The sequence below is a fragment of the Cinclus cinclus genome, chromosome 4 (assembly GCF_963662255.1).
Source record: "Cinclus cinclus chromosome 4, bCinCin1.1, whole genome shotgun sequence".
Classification (NCBI taxonomy): Eukaryota; Metazoa; Chordata; class Aves; order Passeriformes; family Cinclidae; genus Cinclus; species Cinclus cinclus.
The window spans coordinates 41,546,078-41,568,097 of NC_085049.1; the positions used below are offsets into that span (position 1 = coordinate 41,546,078).

The 22,020-nt window shown below is 38.7% G+C and overlaps 1 protein-coding gene across 1 annotated transcript in view; it reads right to left on the minus strand.

Annotated features, from left to right (window-relative positions):
• Positions 1-15,085: 15,085 nt before the first annotated feature.
• The window catches only part of LRIG3 (leucine rich repeats and immunoglobulin like domains 3), a 37,876-nt gene continuing 30,941 nt past the window's right edge, over positions 15,086-22,020 (minus strand). The window contains exons 13-19 of the mRNA XM_062491160.1: positions 21,473-21,793; positions 20,668-20,949; positions 19,768-20,220; positions 19,399-19,557; positions 18,167-18,310; positions 17,810-18,085; positions 15,086-15,330 (exon numbers count right to left, since the gene is read on the minus strand). Coding sequence (XP_062347144.1) covers positions 15,086-15,330; positions 17,810-18,085; positions 18,167-18,310; positions 19,399-19,557; positions 19,768-20,220; positions 20,668-20,949; positions 21,473-21,793 — 1,880 coding nt within the window. The remainder of the gene's footprint in view (positions 15,331-17,809; positions 18,086-18,166; positions 18,311-19,398; positions 19,558-19,767; positions 20,221-20,667; positions 20,950-21,472; positions 21,794-22,020) is intronic.

Sequence of the window (22,020 nt, forward strand, 5' to 3'; positions counted from 1 at the left end):
GGTCAAATTAATGTCAAGTTAAATGGACAGCTGATCAAATTATTTCTGGAAGGTATTTATTTCAGTTAATTTGATTTATTTTTCCTTGAACAAATGTTCCCCAAGGAATGCTGATTAGATGATTCTATGGCTGTTTTCCAAATTTTGAAACTATGATTTTTTTTTGCAGATTTCTTTTTTTGAAAACTTCTTATTAATTTTTAGAATAGTTTGCTTTCCCAGGAAACACATATTCATATTCAAATTCATATTCTACTGGTTATGTAAAGCCCCCAAATAGTGTTTACCTGCAAAAATTTTTTTATATTTTAATGCAAGGTTGTTTTTTTTTTTCCTTAGAAGTTACAAGGTAAAATTCTTACTTATCTAAAGCTAGTTGATTTTAGCAAGGACAAGAATCCATATTGCATGTCTTGGAAGTAACTAAAAATGCAACGGAATAAAACAGAAAAGACATTTAAAAATAAGTAAAAAATAATTCTATCAGGTAAATATTTAAAATATTCCCCAATTATGATCTCTGCCTTTTCCTCCTGTACTATTTTTCACTGGGATACAACTAACTTTCTTTATAGTGGTTTGAATAAAGCAATATGTTTTGTATTTGTGACTGGAACAGTGTTGGTGATTTAGCCATTGCTGACCAGTGCTTTCACATCATCTTGGCCTTTCTGCATCTGTGCTGGGGGTCCAAAGGGCATTGGGAGGGGCCAAAGCTGGGACAGCCTCCCATTTTTCCCCCCTAAAGATCTTTCACAACCCTTTCCTTCCCTTTTCTTATTTCATATGCCTTCACTATGGAAACAAAGTTCATAACCACAGTTTTATTTCAAATCATGTGTAACCATATACTTTCTTCAGAGGCCTCTTGAATAAGTGGAAACACACACAAACACCCCAAATAACCCCAAACTGACAGATGCTTAAAGGTATTTCTTGCCTTTCTTCCTTGCTGCACATGGAGATTGATGATGCTATAGCTCCTAACGGGGATCAGGTTGGTAATTCCTAAAAAATTAGGAAAGACCCAAAGACCTAAAATGCACTTTCAAGATGCCAGTACTTGTCTTGCATCACAGAGTCATCAGAACCATCCATTCAAGGTACCAATACCTGGCTCTAGATCAAATGACATAGTGAGGCTTGAGTACACACTGCTCAGGACAAATTCTGCTACAAAACCTTGGCAGAAGCTCTTCCAAATAGCCTGGGTCACCTCCTTATATCTGGAGAACCTTCCTTCCTTCCTTCCTTCCTTCCTTCCTTCCTTCCTTCCTTCCTTCCTTCCTTCCTTCCTTCCTTCCTTCCTTCCTTCCTTCCTTCCTTCCTTCCTTCCTTCCTTCCTTCCTTTCTTTCCTTCCTATTTCCCACATATGATGTCAGGACTGTGTTACATCCTATTAAATGCTGTGGAAGCCCTGATCTGAAGGCACATGAGTAGGCTCCACAGGGGGACCACTGCTACTCCTTCCCCTGCTGACTACTGGGAACAGACTCAAACACAGTTGTCCCCAGAAGCACATCTGAATTTAATCACAGAAGGATCTGTGAAGGAACTGTTTCACTCCAAAAAAAAAAAAAAAAAAAAAAGAGAGACCCGAACAGGGAAACAGCGATGTTAAGACAATAAAGATTTTCCCATATTTCTGCAGGGTCCCAGTCAGGAAATCTCATTTTGCTGTGCAAATTAATGGATACAAAGAGTGAATCTTTCTGATATAAGAAAGACAAGCCCTTGATGTATCATAATATCAGATATTTCTGGCTCATCAAATGAAATTATAAAGACATTTGGATATTTATGAAAACTTGAGGATATTGCTTTGGAAGTCCCTTAAAATTTCAGTAGATGAAAAAAAAATTAAAATATTCAAACTTGGAAAAAAGAAAACAAAACAAAATATTTTTTTCAGTCTATACCTATTTCAGAAGGTCAAAGGTTTTTTTCCAGGATTTTCTAAACACTGAACAATATTTTTGTTGGAAAAAAAATTGTTAATCTCCTTTTCTATTCTGTATATTAAGAAACACTATATCTTTTATTTCTTTGTCTTCCTGGTTGTATAAAGTTATAAGAGTTTTACAGCACCAAAATATAATTCTCCCATTCAGATTTACAAAATAAATATCTACCTGATGGATCATTTTATAAATAAACAATTAATTAAATACAATATTGCTTTATGTTCTACAGCCTCACCTCCCAGGATCCAGAATAAGACTGAATATATTAGGTCTTTGGGGAGTGTGTGATAACAATTGTGCCTGTTTTCACATTTGTCTGCTTAAACAAAGTCTTCATAGTTCTACCCAGCTTAGTAATGAAATCCTAGCTGTTAGAACCTCATACACCAATACATTTCTGAATAGGTGTTAGTGATGACGTAGTCTCTCCATCAAGTGAGAAGAGCAAAGGAAAAGCCCAGGAGCGATTCTTGATAACCAAGATGTTTCCCTAGGTCTGTGCCACAAGCACATTTTCCTGTCATTAGAGAAACACAGGCACTTCCAAAGGGCTGTCTCGGCCATGGGCTGAGCCAATCTCTGCAAGGCATGGATGAGTATGGTACACTTAAAGCACTCTTGCCATGTGTTTCAGGAGCGAGAGGATGCATTGAAAAAGTAAAAAATTAGCATTTTCTCTTTTAATTTGTATATTTTTAAATGTTTTTATGTGGTTTTACGCTCAGCTGGTGAGGGATTTGAACAACCTTTTCCATTAAGGAAGTATTAATGTGGGACTAAGTAATCTGTTGTGAGAAAACTAATTCCCTTTGAGTAACATTGGCTGGATTAAAGGGCAAAACCCTTTAGCAAATACACAAAATCAGAAGTCAAACCAAAGCCGAAGTTAGAAGTAAGCACATTTTGAGTTAGTTCAGATTCATCTTGCAGCTGCAGAGCAAAGTCACCTATTTGATTTTTGAAATCATGAGGAGTGTGAAGAATCACAGAAAAAAAAAATAGCATTTGGTGCCCAAAGCTGGTCTTGAAGGGTGAAATAAGTTGGAACTGAGGAACACTCTGGAGGCAGCTGTGAGGCTCTCTCTGCTTCCCAAAGGAATGACCCTTTTAAAGAATAACCTGCTTTTCCTGCTTGGCATTTGCCCCATGGCAGGACAGACAGAAACAGAGACATTTCATAAATGCCTAAGCATAGCAGCATGGTAACCATTCCCACAGGAATCTTATAACTCAAGCAATTATAAAGTCAGAGGAAAGGCCATATTTCTTTCATGGTGCATCTCAGCTGAAAGCAAAACAGAGATAAGCAAAAGAAAACAAGACCACTAAGATTTGAAGGGAGCCACAACAATGTTGAGCATGTGAGCAGTCTGAATATGACTTAATTTGCTTAGTTAGTTGAGTTTGTTTCCTGAGCTTAGGAAAGTTGAGGCTTTGCTTTTTTAATGTTACTACCTTCTGTATATTTAATTTCAGGTTTAAACTTAGAATGATAAATTGGTATAGTGTAGTTAAAATTATTCAAGTGCTTAAAACAACAAACATTCAGTGCGATTAGAATGGAGATCAGACCTACTAAAGTGTCAGAATATGTTCTTGCTTTTCATTAAAATTCAGGTTTCTGAGAAGTGACACATTTTGAATTTTGATCAAATTGATTTATTTCCATTAGTTGTAGATGCCAATTAATTGCTTGCTGCATTAATGAGAGATTAGTTCATTTTAATAAAAAGATCCAAACCCAGTGTTCCCTTTCACTGTCACAAGCCCCTTCAGTCATCCTATTCCTGACTGCTAGAACACTGATAAAATCCTAATTTAAATAAGAATATTACCATTCACTTCAAACAAGGCCAACCTGCACCTAATGTAACGCACCCTGTTTTAGAACAAGACAGAACCCTCTTGTGCTTCTTCTCAACAGAAAATAATTTCTTCCTTCCTGGAGCTACATTAGTCAATATTTAACTCAAAGTTTTGAATAAAGCTAATTTTTCAGATTATTGCCATTGTTGATTTAAAGTGATTATTCATTTGAAAAATTCATTCATTTATAAATTTGGAGGAAAGAGATGCCCAAAATGTTAAGGAAAAGACATGGTATTAAAAGGAAAGTACAGAAATTTGGCTTCTCTAGACCAGGAAGGCAGAGAAGGCATATGCTTGGTCTATATGAAAACATCGGAATCTATATATTGGATAGTGTGCCATCCACTTTCAGTAACAGAAAGCTGTTATTCCAAAGAGCAAGTATCTGTCCTGGGTAAATTTGGGCTGAAAATCAGAGACTCCTAGGTTTGTGAAAAAGCTGGCTTTAACAGACCTTTCTAAGTGGATTGAAAGAGGAAACGTAGATGGCTTTTACAAAGGAATACTTTCAGTAAACATTTTTTTGTCAAAATAGACCTAACTCCATTCCTATTATAAGTATTTAAAGTCAGCAGAAAAACGTATCATGTTAATGATTTCAGCTTCATCATCAGATGCAACAAATTACAATTAAATATATGGGGGCTTTTTATTTGCAGCTTCCATAAGCTTGTTTGGGGCTTTCTGAAGTCAGTGGAACTGTACTTTTTTTCTCATTTCAAGTGAATAACAAAGATTGTTATAGCACGAGATTTACTGACCTGTCCCTAGCTGTCCAGAAGTTAAGCTTTTAATTTGATCTGTTTTCTGAGGTTGTCAGCAGAGTTGTGGGCAGCCTTGAACAGCAGTGTAGCTCCTTCTCAGATGGGTTTCCAAGACATGGGGCGAAGCGATGCTTATCACATATCCCCTGAGGAAACCGGGACAGCTACCAGAGGCCACAGGCCCAGCCTTCCATCAACTAAAAGGAATCAGGAAGAACCCAAGTCCTAACGACCACCTGTACCTGCTTGTATGAGATAAAACTTCCTTTGAAGACTGCCTGTACAGAAAAGGGCACCTGGTGTACCTGAAGATGTGAATTGTCTTTCAGGTGCGTGGTTTGAGTGGTGCTAATACAAGACAGTGAAAGCATTTTATAGTGATCTCTGGCAGAAGAGATATTTATTTTTTTTCAGAATAGCTCATACTGTGAACAGCACAACCTCTTTGTGGCAACTGTTCAATTTTCTCCTTTCTCCCAACCCAACCAGCCTACAGACACAGCTGTAGGGATGATCCAGTCAGACTCTTTCTGTGGATTTGTTTGGACTTTCTCAGAGTTTTTAGGTAGTTGATTACCCCTATTCCTCCCAGTCTATGTATATCTCTACGGTTCACTCCTTATATCCCTCCACCCCCTACTTCTCCCTAGTCACTCTCTTTTCCTGCACTTGTTCCCTTCCACATCTATTGAGTCCTTCCATCCTAAGCTCCTAATAAAACCGTACAAGCTACCTCACAACACCACGTCCTTGCTTTAGCCCTTGCCTTCTCTGGGAAAGCTTGAGGTCCAAGGCAGGAGTGTCACCAAGTGGGAGCCAGTCTTGTGCTCATCACTGACATAAGAGAAGGACCAGGAAGCAGTAACAAGGAGCCACTGCTTTACCACTTAAGGGAAATTACATTATTTTGGGTAATCTTTTGGATCAACTGGTTTTAAATTTTATGGTACCTAGAAGTATGCTAATTTGGAACATGCAGAGTAATTATAATTTTTAATAGTAATCAGCCAATTTTGAAGTCTGTTGAGAATAGAATTATAAATTTTCCATAAAATCAAATACTTTGATGAATGAGAGCACTTGGGTTTAAACATGCTCTTTTTTGGGAAATGCTGGTATAAACACTAGTAACCATAAACCAGGAAAAAAAAAATACAATACTTACTGGCTAGTCTTCCAAGTAAGCTATCTCATTTATTCCACAAATTTTAAATTCTACTAATCCTTGTCTGTTGATAATTGTGTTGCATTTAGTGGTGGACTTTATTTAAAATATACGAAGTGAGAACACCTTATACCTGCTACATTAGATTTAGAATAAATTACGATAGATTTAGAAAATTGCTTCTTTCCAAGCAGTTAAAGACAGGCAGTTCGTTAAGACTTTGAAAAGGGCAAATAATATTCATTTAACATTTAAAAAACCATACTTTTAAAGTGCCAAACTATGAGAATAAATATTCTTTTAACACTACTTTTGTGTACAGCTTGATGTTCATCACTGTATCTATGCTCTACAAATATTACTATGTAGTGTAAGTAGTATTTCTGTACTAAATCATGTTTCTGTAGTGATGATTGAAATAATAGCTAAGAAAGAAGTTTCTAGGGTGAGTTTATTTAGTTTTTAAGCAAATATATTTCTTACCATTCATTGTAAGAAGAGGTGATATTTCTAAAATCAATGTTTCCAGAATTTCTGTGTGGCTTTCCTCTTGGAGTGGTTCAGCAGAAGCAGCTCATAAAATTCTAAAATCCCTTCAAATATTTTGGTCTTAGCTATTTTGTAACAACTCCTGAGTAGTCTTATACTCATGTATTCAAAGGAAACAGACAGAAAATTCTTACTTTTGGGGAAAGGATAGTCTAGCTCCTTGCTCACCATGTGTTCAGATGAAAGGCAAGTTCTCACCAGGGAGGCAGAATGATTGGCACAGCCAGGAAGGCTGAATGGGGGCTGCCTTGTCAGCATTGACTGTTCAGTAGGATTAGCTATATTCCTAAACATATCCAAACATCTTGCCTCTTGGAACTCATCACACAAGGAAACAAGAAAGCAAAAGGTCTTGGGACAACACGTTCCCATCCCTGCCCAGTGCTGTGAACTACCAGCGCAGTGTTCCAGCTCACCGCTGAATTCTCTTGAAGATGAAGACCAGCTTGGTTCAGCCCTCTCAGAAGAAAAACTCATGGTGGGTACCTGAAATGGCTCCTTTATCATTACCTGAGGAGCTGCTGTGAAGCCTGTTATGGTTTACCAGGCCCAGCCTCCTTGCTTCAATTTGCAGGTGCACACTCTGTCTCCAAAATTTTGTCAGCAAGATAATTTTGAGCTTAATGAGAGTATTTATTTTTCTAATTTGCTTCAAGTAGCTGAATTTAATAATGGAAATGGTGAACCACCTAGAGGACTCTCTAGAAGGAATAAGTTCAGGAAACATCTACACCCCACCCTCTACACACACACGTGCATGCAGGTGTGCACACAACACATGTGCACACATTATTTGTGGCTCTCTTTCTACCTGTGCTGACATAGATGAGAATTTACAACTGCTTCAAAAAAGTTACAAGCAGTACCTCAGAAATTCCACATTTTACTGAGTGGCATTATAATAGCACATTTGTCAGGAAGCCAAATGCTATGTCAGCCCTGCAATTGATTTGCAGCAACATCTGTAAGAATATTTGAGGAGAGGAGGAAACAAATGTCCTCTTTTGATTCCAGTGTTCAAAAGAAACTAGTGGTCGTAAGGGATTCACAAACAGAAAACACAGAAAATAATAGCACATTTGAAAGGTTATGTGCTCAATGTTACAAAAGGGAAGGGGAAAAAATAACAAATAAATGTAATACTTCTCATACAAGAAAATAACCACAGCCTTTTCAGGCATGTCTTAACTTAGCCATATAAAACACCTGGCCCTAAAAAAAGCAGACCCCTTTTTTTTTTTTCTTTTCTGAAAAAGAAGCCCACATAAACTTAACACTCTTTTGTGAAAGACCTAAATAAAAAATAAAAAATTTAAAAAGGGTTACTTTGGAACTGTTATGAACTATATGAGAAAATTCCTGCTTTTCCATGTAAGAATGTTTTGTGAGGAGAAAAGAGATCCAACACTACTGAACAGCTGGAAAGCTTTGGGTGGAGGAAAGAGGTAGGAATGCCCTTCCCAGACCCCTCTCCTCAGCCTCTGCACCTGATTACTGACCAGACATTACAGACTTAAAGATGTTTCCCCCAGCTGCCTTGTCTGAGAGGTAACTCTCTGATGCAGCCTTTTATTTGCACTCCAGTTTAACAGAAGAGATGATTCGGGCATTGCTTGCACAGCTCCTGAATTTGAGGTGCTGCTTGAGATCTGCTGGATCCAGGCACCCCCATCACAGGAGCCGTGGAGAGCAAGGCTGACACTGTGGCTCCCCTGCCAAAAGCACACACAGCAATGCTGAGAGACCACTCGGGGCTCATCAGAATCCACCTTGGGACCAGCCTCCTACACCTCTCAAAGTGCACAGGGAGCAGAGCATTCCTAATCACACAGAAAAATATCAAGCCTGACTCTTCACGATTATAGAAACTTGTTGAATCAGTACTTTCAAGAAGAAATCAAGGAGAGAAACATGCTCTGACAGGAAGGGGAATCAATCCACAAGGACCTGCCAAACTCAGATCAAATGGATTAGGGAAGAGGGATGTGCAGCAGGGAAAGAACAAGCAACAGTTTTGCAACACTCCAGGTGTGTGCCTGGTTCTGTGTTGCCCTGATAAACCAAGGGGTTCTGCACTTTATATTCCAGATCTAAATGGAAAAGGGAAAATTCAAGAACAAAAATGAAAATAATTTTGAGACAAGTAATTTCAAAGTGAAAAATCAAAACATTTCTATTTTTTCACACTTTTTTTCACGTTCTGATTTAAGCCACTTAGTAAAACAAGTTCAGTGACTCAGCGTCACAGAGCTGCTTTTTGATTTCATCTTTTTTTTTTTTTCCAAAAGCCCTGTACTTTGAATGTAAATGCTGTTTCAGACAAAACTGCTAGAGTGTGCTGGCAGGTGAAATAAAACAGTTGTTATATGCTGCAGAACAATAAACAAGCAAAATTTTAAAATAAAGGCACTTAAGAACCTCAGTTTATGTTAAAGGATAATTTTATTTATTAAGTTAATGCAGCTTTCTGATTAGTCATATTTTCCATCATCACTGCCATTTTACTACTTTACCTACTGTGTGGTCACATTTATGTGAAATTTAATTCATTCTAAGAACATTTTAACACGTGGGTTTTTGTGCCCTTGCCAAAATCTGAGAGCAGATTAACTTTTCCCTGCTAACAGCAAATACCTACGAGGCTGCTGCAAGCACCCCTGACACTTTCCGTTCTTTAGCTTACATGGAAGGCTGTGTAAGCTAATTACAATGGAGGCTGTGTTTCCCCTTTCCTGAGGGAAGGTTAATAGAGAAAGAACTTTACACTAATAAAGAATCTGATCACTCTGTGGCAGAGGCCAGGCTACAGGCAGCTGGCTGCTGTAGCACTGATGCTTTCTTAATGATGCTGGTGTGCAGACCCACAGCAGGTAGCAGTACAAATAGAGTTTAAGTCAGGAGAGTGGCTAGTTTCAGTTATGAGTTGGCTTACTTATATATGTATTCTACCACTTAATCAAACAGCAGCTTCTTCATTGCCATGCCAGTCAGTCACAGCTATTAAAAAAACAGAACAAAAGACTTATTTGGAGATGTGTTAAAAATTATGTGGTACCAGTGAATCAAATATTTTTTTTGTGTGTGAACTCTCTGGTTAATCAATAGACTGCAAAATTCTTCTGTATGCAGTTAGGCACATCATGAGGGACCTCCATATGCCAAATGAAGTATCAAGTCTTCCTGCTTATATTTTAGAGTCTAGAATCACAATGAGATTGAAAAGCAGTGCCAAAAACTCCAATGTACTTTGTCCTGCAGAAAATGCACACCTTCCACATTTAAGGGCTAATAAAGTGGCAGTTTTAACTCCTTGATATGCTTATAGAATTATGAGGAGTAAATGTTAAAACCTGCACAAGTTACCCCCTTGGAACAAGGGTACTATTCAAAACCCCTCCATGGAGGGGAACTACAGCTCTCCTCCCCTGAATTAATTCCCTTTAAGGTACCTCTGTAGCTCTGCCTTACAGTAGCTCTGACTATTCCCCTAACATTTAGTATGCCAGCCCAGGACAGAACTAGGTATGTCTGTCTAGTGCCGGCACATCTATGAAAACTGGGATGAAAGCAGACCACCATTTGTTGATGAACAGAGGCTGAATGGAGCCCTGAATTCTCCACGTCACAGAAAAAAAATTTAAGCATTTTGCAAACATTTAGCAAGCAACTGAAGGACATCAATGTCTATTCCTCCAACTTTTTCAGTGATTTCTAAATAAGTAGGCTGAACACCAAGAATAGTACCAAAGGTTGCTTCTGCAACTGGATAGGAACTAATGTGGCTTTGCATCATTTTGCCATAAAAGAATCTGAAGCCTCACTGTCAAAAAAAAGTTATTTCACACATCTCTATAATCAATACCTGAATTTTGATAATCCAGCAGCAGACGCAAATCATTAAGCTTCTGCACACACATCTACAAAGGAAGTGCTGAAAATAAGTAGGTTGCATATTGCTATGGCAAATGAGAGTGTCTTTAGACAATGTTGCATACCAGTCTTTCAAAGTAGAGGCCTACAAAATCCCAAAGCCTGTTTTATATCCAGGGGATCTTACTGCCTCTGTCAAGTATGTTAGATCTTCATTTCCAATGCCGCATTTGAAATTCACATGCCTTAAAACAGGCCACCATTAATTTCAAAACAGAGTACATACATGTACTCAAGACTGCAAACTCCTGCACTGAAATTGCTGGTTAACAGCCCACGGTCAACAGCCAAACTGAATAGGAAGAACACCAATGCCCTTGTTGATGGCTGAGGTCCAGGGACCATGAGGAAGTGCTATTCTGTAGTCCTTAATCTAGAGAAATGTATGGTTCTGCTCTGTGTTGTGTGGGAAAAAAAAAAAATTCTTAAGTCACAAAGCCTAAATTTGTTTTACAAGCAGTGAATTTAGAATTGCTACTGGCTTCACCCTCAGGTCCTGCTGTCTCATGGCATTCTTGAGTCACACTGATCACATGCATTGTGACACAATGGACCCCACAGGCCACATGACTCTGGGAAACTATGCACTGCACCAGCAACATTCAGTCTTGAACCCAAACACAGACAAACAAACTGATCTTGTTTCCTGTCTACCAGAAAAGGAGATTTTAGATGCAGTAAGAGGTAACTCTCCACATGATGTGCCCTTTGGTTCATTGCTGCTTTTGACACTTGAAAGCATGGAGGGTGAGTGGAATTAAATATACCAAAAGCATTGTAAAGCTTGTGAAGTACAAAAATGCTCTTTATTATGCTTATAAGATTGTGCACTATAAATATTTTATTCCTGTCTCCTGAATGATGCATTTTCTGCACACTCCATACCAAGTTCTTCCTAAAGCTGTGGCTAGCCTCTCTCCAACACTTCCCCTCCTCTCTTGCAGCACACAACTGCTGCTGACTTACTGCCTGCAATTGCACTGTGCTCTGCAAACTGAGTCCATTTGTCCCAGCCTGACACCACAGTAACAGGGCAAGCAGAGAAACTGGAAACTGAGTGTAGGTTACCAGCGAGAGTCCCCTGATCAGCACAGGAAACAGGAGAGGCCACCTGTGCCTTTCGGTAAGAGGTTGGTGTGTACATATTTATTTCAGGGGAACAACTGACCCTTTAATACTTAAGCACAACAGCCTGAAGAAGCACCTTTTACCACACATTAGTGAGCCAAGACGTTGCTTTTATTCCCTCCTATAACACTTCCCTGAAATATAAAAAAAGAGGAAGTTTTTAATTGGAGTAAAATGGTATGTACACAAACTGCATCTTGTTATACATTTATTTTTACCTTTACTAAACAGGCTGAAGTTCCCCTCTCTCCCTATTTTCTTAATGAAATAATTTCACAAGACTTGTAAACTAACATCCAACTAGTCAAGACACATTCTCTATGACAAAGCAATACACAAAGTGAGCAAAAAAGACTTCACTGAGAAAGTATAATTCTTTGAGATGTGTCATATCCACAAGAAATCTTGCAAGTAGCTAACAGAATTTCTGCTTATGTTTATATTCAAGAAGGAACACAATCCCCAATTATAGTTCTGGTTTGTAAAGACTGGCAGAACACAAATGTTTGCAGTGCAAAGCTAGGTCTTAATTTTAAGCTTCTTTGAAGCAGCTCAACGAATAAGGCTTAAGTGTTCAAGAGATGCCTGAGACTGAAATAAGAATGTTTGGTGACACTAATGAGCTCTCAGTTGGACAAAGCTTTGCACCTAACTCTTTGCCATTTTTCAAGATTCCCTTACAGTTAAGAATTCTAAATTAAAGCATTTGCTGCTGAAATACAGTAATGCTCCATAAGGTTGTATTTGAAATTTTAATGCTCTCCAGTATGCAGGTATCCCTAGTGTCATCTAATACACACGATTTAGGTTACTTGTTTAGGAAATGCTTGCACGAGAGATTGTGGTAAATGAGTAAGTCCATTTATTTAAAACTATTTAGGGCTTGCAGAAACTATACCTCAGCAATTACTTGTGTGAGTTCGACAGGTAACACATTTTGCTGTGTAAAGCATTAAGTGGATACTGCCCCTAAAGAACATTCTACTGGTTTTAAAGCAAGCCCATGGCAAGATTCCAGCTGCTGGTGGAATCGTAAAACTGCAAAATGTCTGTTTTGTCATTCAGGAACACAACACTTGTTTCTCATTCTAATTCTTGAGATGCAGTGTAAGCTTAACTCAAGGTTGGCTGCAATTTATTTCCCCATCATATCAACTTATGATTTTAACTTTCAGCTGGATAAATATCCCACTATTGGCTCAATAACATCTGCATCTTAGAAGGGGGGGGGGAGGGGGGGAGAAGGCAAGCAAACTTCCAAGCCTTTAAAACAGGTGCTTAGTTACAACGATTTAAAAAGAGCTACTAAAATACTGAAACTATCCTGTACTTTACAAATTGCCACTGTATTTAAGCACAATTCACTTATAAAACATAAAAGCTATCAGAAAAGAGGACTTGGGAGATTTGAGTTCCATTTCTGGGCAATTTAAGGCATCAATTAAAACTTTTAAGTCATTCCTATGTCTAGACTGCTAAATTCAACCTGATGAAAAGCATTTAAAATTCAGTCATTGACCCTGAACATTTATTTAGGTACAGAAATCCAAGCCTTTGGAAGACTTTTTGTGAGTGAGATGAAAAAGGAATGACATTGTGACTGTTCTCAACCTTCACCCGCTACAGAATTTAAAGCTTGTTTTTCATAAGGGACCTTTAACTTGGAGTTCTTAAGAATAAACACTAGATCTGGAGTTACTGTTTTTAACTTCAGTATTTTTTAACGTGTCAAAAAAACAACGTCTGGTTATAAACAGGAGCCTTCACAGGCCCCAGGTCTCCTCTCCCTAAAAACAGGGTCACTAGGGAGGAGGGTTTGGGGGAGAAAAAGGAGAGATATTGAGTGAATCAAATTTTAGATTTCTTGCCGTATTGACCTACAAGTTTGTGCTTAACTGAGGAAAAATTAATCTCTTTCAAATGCACTTAATTATAATCAAATACCCGTACCAATGTCTGTCACCACATCAGCACATCTGGCACCAATGAAGACAAACTAACAATAAGTAAAAAAATCTGGCAATATGATCAACTAAAGCACACAAAATCCATTCGGTACGCTCAGACCACCAGTGACTAAGGATGGATTAACTTCCTGTCTCTAATACTGGTGCCTAAATTAAAGGGAAATTGCATTGTAATCTGGGTACCAGGTTTCTGGCTGCAGACAACTAAAAGCCCTTAGTTCAGCTACACCAGGCAACAAAATCTTTGCTCTCACTTCAGCCCTGATGCCTGTTGATGGCTTATACCAACAGCTGCTTTTAATTTAATTTAAAATAAGCTATTTGGCAACCATGTAAGCTTGCACCCTCAAAGCAGGCAGATTTAAAAAGTCGGTGTCCTGTAGAATTAACCACTTTGAAGTCATGCTGTTTTAGTGCAGCGATGACAACAGGATTCACAGCTTTTTAAAACAACAGGCATCTGTACATGGAAACACAAAATAAAGAGTTTTCACTCAGTTTTAACTGCTGTTTTATAGTAAGCAATCTTCTTTCTCTGAGTTTGTATAGTTTAAGATACTGGGTTCATTACTACAAATATAATCCAGCAAGAGTCTACAACTGCTCAACCTGAGCAGTTAAATAAAGCAGAGATCCCATCTCTAACCAGAAAAGGGCAGCCAAGTAAGGAACAGAAGAATGAATTAAACCAAAGAAAACATTATCTTGTTCTTGGATTACACCTCCTCATGTTGAGCAGGGAGTGGTTGCAAAAGAAAAAAAGAGGGAGAAAGGATATGGGAAAGCAAAGACTCGAGCACATACTGCATATTTGGCACACAGTTGACATTAATCCGCTCAGAGAAGACCTAAGTTACCAGGCAGGTATCCAGTGCCTTTTTTTTCTTCTTTTGCTAAATAGCTTGATACGAATTCGTGCACCTACAGTCTATATCCCTCCACCAGACGCAGGCACAATAACAAAGGCACAGGCAAACTGCTGGTACTATACTCTCCTGGGCATGAAAACTGAGAGCGCGTGTGTGCACATCTGACAGGGGGAATTCACAGACTGGAGGATTTACAGCCTTGCTTTGGTTCAAATAGCTGCAAAGCACCTTCCCAGTAGCTGTGGCAGGAACACACTCGCTCTTTGAAGATGAACATATTTTCACACAGTGATTGTAAAGGTACAAGTTTAAGTCAAATAAAGGTGCAAACATGCATCAGAAAGCACCTACATTTGCAACAGTCTACAAACGTAATTCACACTTTTCATTCTTCATACACTAATGTGGGTCAGAGACCACAGGGCAGCATATTTTATTAAAGTAATGTGCAAATAAGATGCATGATACCTGCAAACAGCATGGAGCTTCCATTTGTAAAAAGGTACAAAATTAGTTGCAAAATTAGTACAAAATTTGAATGCTTAATACTCATTTTAAGAAAATTAAGTCTGACACAGAAATACATACACTGTATTATTTACACCATTAATTTACAAAACATATTTGCATTAAAAAGGCTATAAATAATTACAAATATAGTTTTTTATAAGGATTTTTTCCCTGTATAACCAATGTAGAGCATCTTGGAAATTTTGCTTTATTGGAAAAAAATAATTTTTTTTCTTTTGATTTCAGAGGATCATGTGGTTTCTTTCTTCCCTTCTTCTCCTTATTCAGTTTTAAAATAAAGTTCCATATTGAGGTAGTAGTATGTGAAATTATTTCTTTGGTTCCAGAAATCATTAAGTCCAAAAGGAGCTATGTATCCAAATCACAGGATTGGAAAGTAGAAGTCCTAAAGTTTTCAAATGAGTGTTTGCAAGTATAAAAGTTATTTTCTCTTCTAGAAACTGTCCTTTCCTTTCCCTCTTCATCTGCTTCTGCATCAAAGTCCAGTGAGACATGATGATTATTATGGGAGGTTTTTGGTTGGCAATTTGCTGGCTGTCTACAGCTTGAAATAGAGTCCAGCTGAGGCCTCCATAAAGGCTTTCCAAATGTTCCTGAAAGAAAGTAAAAGAGTGAGCACAGAAATACTGATGCTAAAAGCTTTGTGTCTCACCCTAGTGTATATAAGTGACACTGAAATGCAAGCCAAAGTTTGACAAAGTTCACCAACGTGAGATTTTACTTAAATGTTGCTTTACCATTTAAAAGAAAACATCCATGCGATCACAAGCATAAGGCAAGATTCTGCCACCAGAGACATTAAAAACATTTTTCAGTAGTGGTATAGCCACACACCACTTCTTTTATTTTCATGACTACTTCCATGCCCATTTTTCTTTGGGAAGGCTAGTAAGGGGGGAAATGGCAACACAAACCAAACTGCAAACATATCACAAGACAATTTCTAAGGCAAAAGTCACTCCATGTTTTGTTCTTCAATAAATGAATGGCATGTGCAATCTGCCATGCAGTTCAGAAAAAATAAAAAAGGAATTTAAAAAAAACATAACCCCACAACCTCTATCAGGTTATACAACACTGTCCCACTGTCCCAATCCAAAAGCTAATGGAATTAGCTTTCCTGGCTAGCACCTCCCATTAATAATAAAGATAGATGATCTATAAAGATGCAGACAGCCACAGGCCCCATTTGCCACTGATCATCCAGCCAGCTGTGGGCAAAAAGAACAGTAGCAACTCAAAGAGAATGATACATTTCAGTTCTATTGTTATTAATAATTATCTGGATTTACTAGTCAAAAAACAATCAGTGTATGTCATCCTTCACCACTGGGAAGCTGTTATTCTCAACACCTCTTTAAGAAGGGCCACCTTTTTCAGTGAACAAAGATACAGGCATCATAAGTCATAGTGTCTGCAAGGACTTGTTTTCAGAGGACAATGTTCCACAAGGCCGACTTTGAAGAACTCAGGTTTTTATTAATCATTTAACACTACATTTTTTAGCAATTTTTGAACCCAAAACGCAACACTTCTGTTTTTTTTTAAAAGCAAGGGTTTCAAGCAAAACTGTGATCTGAGAAGTTACTAAAAATGAATTGGACAAAATCCCTACTTCCATCAATGATTTGTGGAGCAATTTTAACCTAAAGCAACATGAAAAGATGCTCCTCACAGTACCAAAGTTACAAATGAACTGCCTTAAAAACAAAAATCCAAGCTATAAACTTTCTGGCTAGTGCATCAACTGTGATGCTAATGCCACCTGTCTTCTTCCCTGTGACTGCACAAGCAAAAGGGAGCTTGCGTTTGACAATCGTGTTGAAGAAGCGAATTCTCAGTTAAAGACAAATCTACCACAACTCCTTCTACAGCCACCACCTCCAAGATCTAGCCATAGGCTCCTGGAGGGAAGAATCCTAAGGTTTATGAAGCATCTAAGGCAATGACAATACAGCGTAAGTGGGGTAGTACGCTCAGAGAACTGATGAAAGAAGTAAATCTGCATAGATTTGTAGGGCAGGACTATGTGCCCTTGAGGTGACATTAACTCCTGGATATACGAACATACAGTTGGACTGCCTTTTGCACGAGACTGCTAAAGCCCTATCTGCACAGTCCCACACAGTAATAGTGGCAGGCAGCCAAGAGGCTGGCCGTGTTCAGTCCCAGGGTCTATGCCAGATGTCCTGGCATCTGCAATGTTTTACAGTTCAAACATCTGGCTTTTGAAGGGGGAAAACTTCAGAACTTGTGCCTCCCTCCCCACCCCCTGAGAACAAAGAGCCCAGTGATGCACATTCCCCCAGGTCCCCTTCAGAGCCAACAGACCCAGATCTCGATCAGCCAGTGCTGACACACCAGCCAGGAGACAATCCATGGTACCAGGGCTGTTCCTGGAGCTAAGATATCACAAGGATGAAAGCAGTATGTGGTTTCATATGCATTTTAAGGCAAGAAACCAAACAAACATACAAAATTTCATGAGCTTCAAGGATAAAGCAATGATTTTCTCTTTTCCCTACCTCTCCCTGCAGTCTGGATTTAAACTGTAAACCCTGAACTAAACTTCAGGAATTCTTTTGTCATGCACATCATGAGAAAATGACAAAGGAGGGAGAGAGAGGGCGGTTTTACATAGTGCCTTATTTTGAAGGGTAAGTAATTCTGGCTGTGTTACACAATATATACACATACAGGTTCAAGTTGCCCCACCTGAGCTCTCCTTGCATACCATCTGCCTGTCAGGCAAAACTTCTGGTATGCCTGAAGTTTGTTAAAGTATACTTAAGTTATGTATGCTAACATTTACAGAAATCTGCCAGCCATATTGAAGCAGAAGATAAGAATCACATCACTGATGAGATTTTTACATAAGTGTGAGCTATTAAGATGTAGTAATCTAAATATCCTCATTACACAGTTTTACTATAATCACTTTTCTGTTCCTCAGCTTCAAACATTTGGGAAAGAAAAAGCTGAAAAATCAGTTTTGCTTACTGCTGTAGGTAAGAAACAAGACAGCAAAGAAAATAGCAGTTTGAATAAAAAAAAACAATAGCTAGAACATACCCATGAAAGTGCTGTTACTCATAATAGATGAGGGCTCCAAACTTCTGTTTAATTCAAATGTGTCTGAGTTGAGATTTTTGCTTTTCAGTCCAGTTCCTTCATTTTGAGTATAAATAGAGTTCATCAATCTGCTATTTGTAGCCTGTGTCCCAATAATGCCAACACACTGGTCAAAGGGATCTTCCTGTGGAGGTGAGTATTGATAGCATTCCTTTTTCTTTAAATAGCCAGACTCATAAGGGCCCAAGCCTGCTGTTCTCTGGTCAGGGCTGCAACCTGAAGTAAAAAATTGATTTCATATAGATTCATCATAACAAAGACTGAATTAGGACTAAAGCTGCCCCCCCACCAACTTACTTGCACTGTATGCTTCAAATGCATCAGAACTGTAAGCACTGCCTTTTAAATACAAAGTCCCTGAAGTCCCCAGATATTGGCATAGGAATGGATCTGCAACACCCTCCAAGTCTGTTTCACTGCTGTTATCTAGATGGTAAATGCCTTAAAAATAAAATTAATGTGTCAGCACATAGTCTTTTTTGAATCTTCAGCTTATAGTTTTAAGAACCCCACATGTTCAACTACATTTCATAGTGTAGCTTAAGAGTTTGCTTACATTTAACCTAACCTTTGGATGAGAATTCTAATTCCAGCAACTTTCAATTAATTAGCTCGACAGAGAAATGTGTCACTCTATTGTACAATCCCTGAACAACAAAAAAAACCAAAACCAATCAGAGGGATCAGAATCAGGGACTTCCTTCTTCCAAAGTGCAGAAGACAAATTCATGATCTGTCTGACAGCCACCTTTCAAAGCTGAGTGTCAATGTCAAAGTCCTGGCTGGAAGAATCTGAGGGAGTCAGTCACTGGCTGCTGAACTGCTATAAAGATTTTCAGTTCAATGGCTTCTGAAAGCTTTGGACATAATCTTTGGTTCTTCAGCCACAAAGAGGCTGCTCTGTCTCACTACCGTACAACTGAAAAACTAACTCACCATCACTCAGTTCCCACCTGTCCCAGTCCCTGACTGCATCTCAACCCCAAGCCCTTTCCAAGAAAGGTGCCTTTTCCTCTCTAGCACAGGTATGTACAGGATTCTTCGGGGCGACATGTATAAATGTCAACTACTGCAGGTTTTAACTTGTAGCCACCTTAAATCCTTTACTGACTCTGACCATAATGATTCTTTTAACTGGCAAGTTTAAACAGTTATACTTAAGTTCCACTGGTATTACCACATATGCCTGCATTCCACTAAAAGCACCCTTTTCAAGCTGTAAGAGTGGAAGACATGCTGTGGTAATTTCTTTTGGACACTCTTGTTTTGCTCATGTCCTCATCAGTTTAAATTTACCCGAGAGTAGAGAAAAACTTCCTGATTATTAAACACTATAATGTCATTCGGATTAACAGAACCTAGTTCCAGTTATTATCCTGTTGAAAAAATCCCAAGCAATAAATCTCACATCCTATGTGAAATTTCTGTAAACATGCTTCTTTAGTGTTACTTCTATTAGTTAGAAAGACAACAGACAAACTGCAGCTCCTCAAGCCACATGAAAAATCTGCTTAGCATTTTCTACCTACCATTACTGTCCCTCTGCTGCAGGAAATACCCTCCCACAGAAGATGAGAGGAACTGATGGTGACTACCATTTTCAGATGAGCCATATCCATCCTGCCTTTCAGCCAGTGTCCCCTGGGATGACAGGTAACTTGGAATGTCAGCAGGCAAATTTGTTTCATCTGTGGGGAAGCAGAACACATACAAAAGCCATCAGCATACTTCAGTTTGTAGAAACATTTTTGAAGTTGCCAGCAAAGCACTGAAAGCAACAAATAATTCAGCTTTCTGCCTCTGAGTCAAAGCACACAAATGTTCCTACAATAAAGTCACTGCAAAGCGACCACAAACATTTTTTTTTCCTTTCCAAGGTAAACCTTCAGTTTACACACCTGTATTTGTGATGCTGCAATCTTCATTTCTCCTTCTGGTGTGGTAGATGATGACCACCCACACCAAGGAAGTGCCCACCACACAACAAACCACAGCTATGATCACAATGCCAACTGTGGCCCATCCATCATCATCAAGTGATGGGGCAATGTTTTGAGGAGAGTCACAGGTGGGAGCAGGAATCACATTAAGACGGATGTTGCCTCGTTCAGTTCCAAGTGTATTAGACATTTCACAAGTGTATTTCCCAGCATCTTCGACATCTGTATCCACAATAATTAGTAACTGATTGCCTGCAGCAAAGAAGTGTCTTTCTGTTACCAAGAGAGGGCTGTCATCCTTAGTCCAGTTCAGTCGGGGTGGAGGGCTACCACCAGCAATGCACTGCAAGACAGCAGTTTCACCTTTTGTTACAGTTCGATCCAGCAAAGGCCGCAAAAATGATGGTGTTTCTGAAAAGAAAGCACAAGCCTTATATCCTAAATGACCTTGCAAGAGTGAGAAATATCTCTTTCCTTCACAGCTCAAGAGGAAAAGCTAAATTAAATCCATCAGTAAGGCCTAATAAAGCTTACTCTCATTCTAAGAAGAAACTCAAGAATTTGTACTTAAAGCCTACAACTTACTTGTCAATTGATCCGATTTACATGCCTGATTACATTACGAGGTAAAAATGCCAAATCATACATACTTAAGATTGCAGTGAACTACAAATAAAATGGTTAACAAAATGTCAAGAAATCAAAAGTTAAACAAATCTATTGTCTCTAAATGAAAACAGAAGCCCCTCCTTCCCTCCACCCCATGAGTACCAGATGTGTATACTGAGAAACATAACTAACTTTCATTATTTTGATTCATAATATTGATTGTGCTGTTATGGTTTGCCAATATCTTACCTAGTACCGTTAATGTTGCATTAGCTGAAATGCTTCCAGCAGTGTTTTGAGCTGTACAGCTGTAAACACCTGTGTCCTCGATCTTTACATCAACAATAAAGAATACGTCATCTTCAGGCATGACATGCATGCGCCTCTTGCGTGCTGCAGGGAAATCTGTTCCACCATCTTTCTGCCAAGCAATCTGTGGGATAGGATGCCCAACTGCAGCACATTCCAAACGTGCCATTGCCCCAGCTCGAATGGTTAGGTCCATGGGGATCTTTGTAAATGAAGGCAGCACTAAAGAAAAGTGGGTGATACCAAAATCAATACATGAAACATACTTTTCCTTTTTTATACAGCATTTTCTTGAACATCTTTGATGGGCCTAAAAACACTAGAGAAATATTCAACTTAAATTGATCAGTTGCTAGCAGAAAGGGAGGGAACTGTGAAATGTGTGACACCACCTAGATCAAAATTTCATTTTTGCTAACAGCCTCCTACATGACCTTTCCATAGCATCTTGAAACAGAACATACACTTACCTCCTGTGAGAAAAAGTTAACATTTTTCCATCTTGTAACATTGATTTCACCAGATTTACTATGAATTTGGTATGTTATTTGTTTTTTCCTATACTATGCTTCAGCACACTGGGACCAGGGGTAAACTGAATGGTGACTTTGGAAATGTCATTTTTAAGAAGTAATCTCATATTACGGATCTTCTAAAAGATGAAGATGATGAGAATGGAGAATCTATGATTACCTATCATGATGAAAAGCATTTTAAGTTCACAAGCAAAACATAACACACTTACTGTTTACTGTAAGTTTGGCTTTGACAGAGTAGGATGAACCAAAATGATTTGAAATAACACACTGGTATTTCCCTTCATTGCTGAATTCAACATTGCGCAGTCGAAGGATGGTGGTGTACTCCATCACTTCTCCACCCTGGGCCCGGAGGTGTGCGTAATTCTCCATTTCAGCATCTTGCAGTAATTCATTGTCTTTCTTCCATGCAAAAGTCATTGGAGAATCACTGCTGCTGGCTGCTGAACACACGAAACTCAAATTGGAGCCTTTAATTGCTGACTGGGTTTCTGGCTGGACAGTGATCTGTGGTTTAGGAAAATCATCTGCACAGAGGAAAAGAAAAAAAAAATGTATGTGATGCCTGAGGACTCTTCCCAGGTAGTAAGCCTGTTTCATCGGTTTAAGAGAAGAGTAGGTAAGTATTTATGAAATGGATCCACAATGCTTTTGTTGTAAATTTTGTTAGCCCTAGGGCATTTAAAGATGCTGTATTTATGAGTTTAGTGTGCCATCATGAGTTGTAAGCCATCTCTTATTGGAGAGAAAGCAC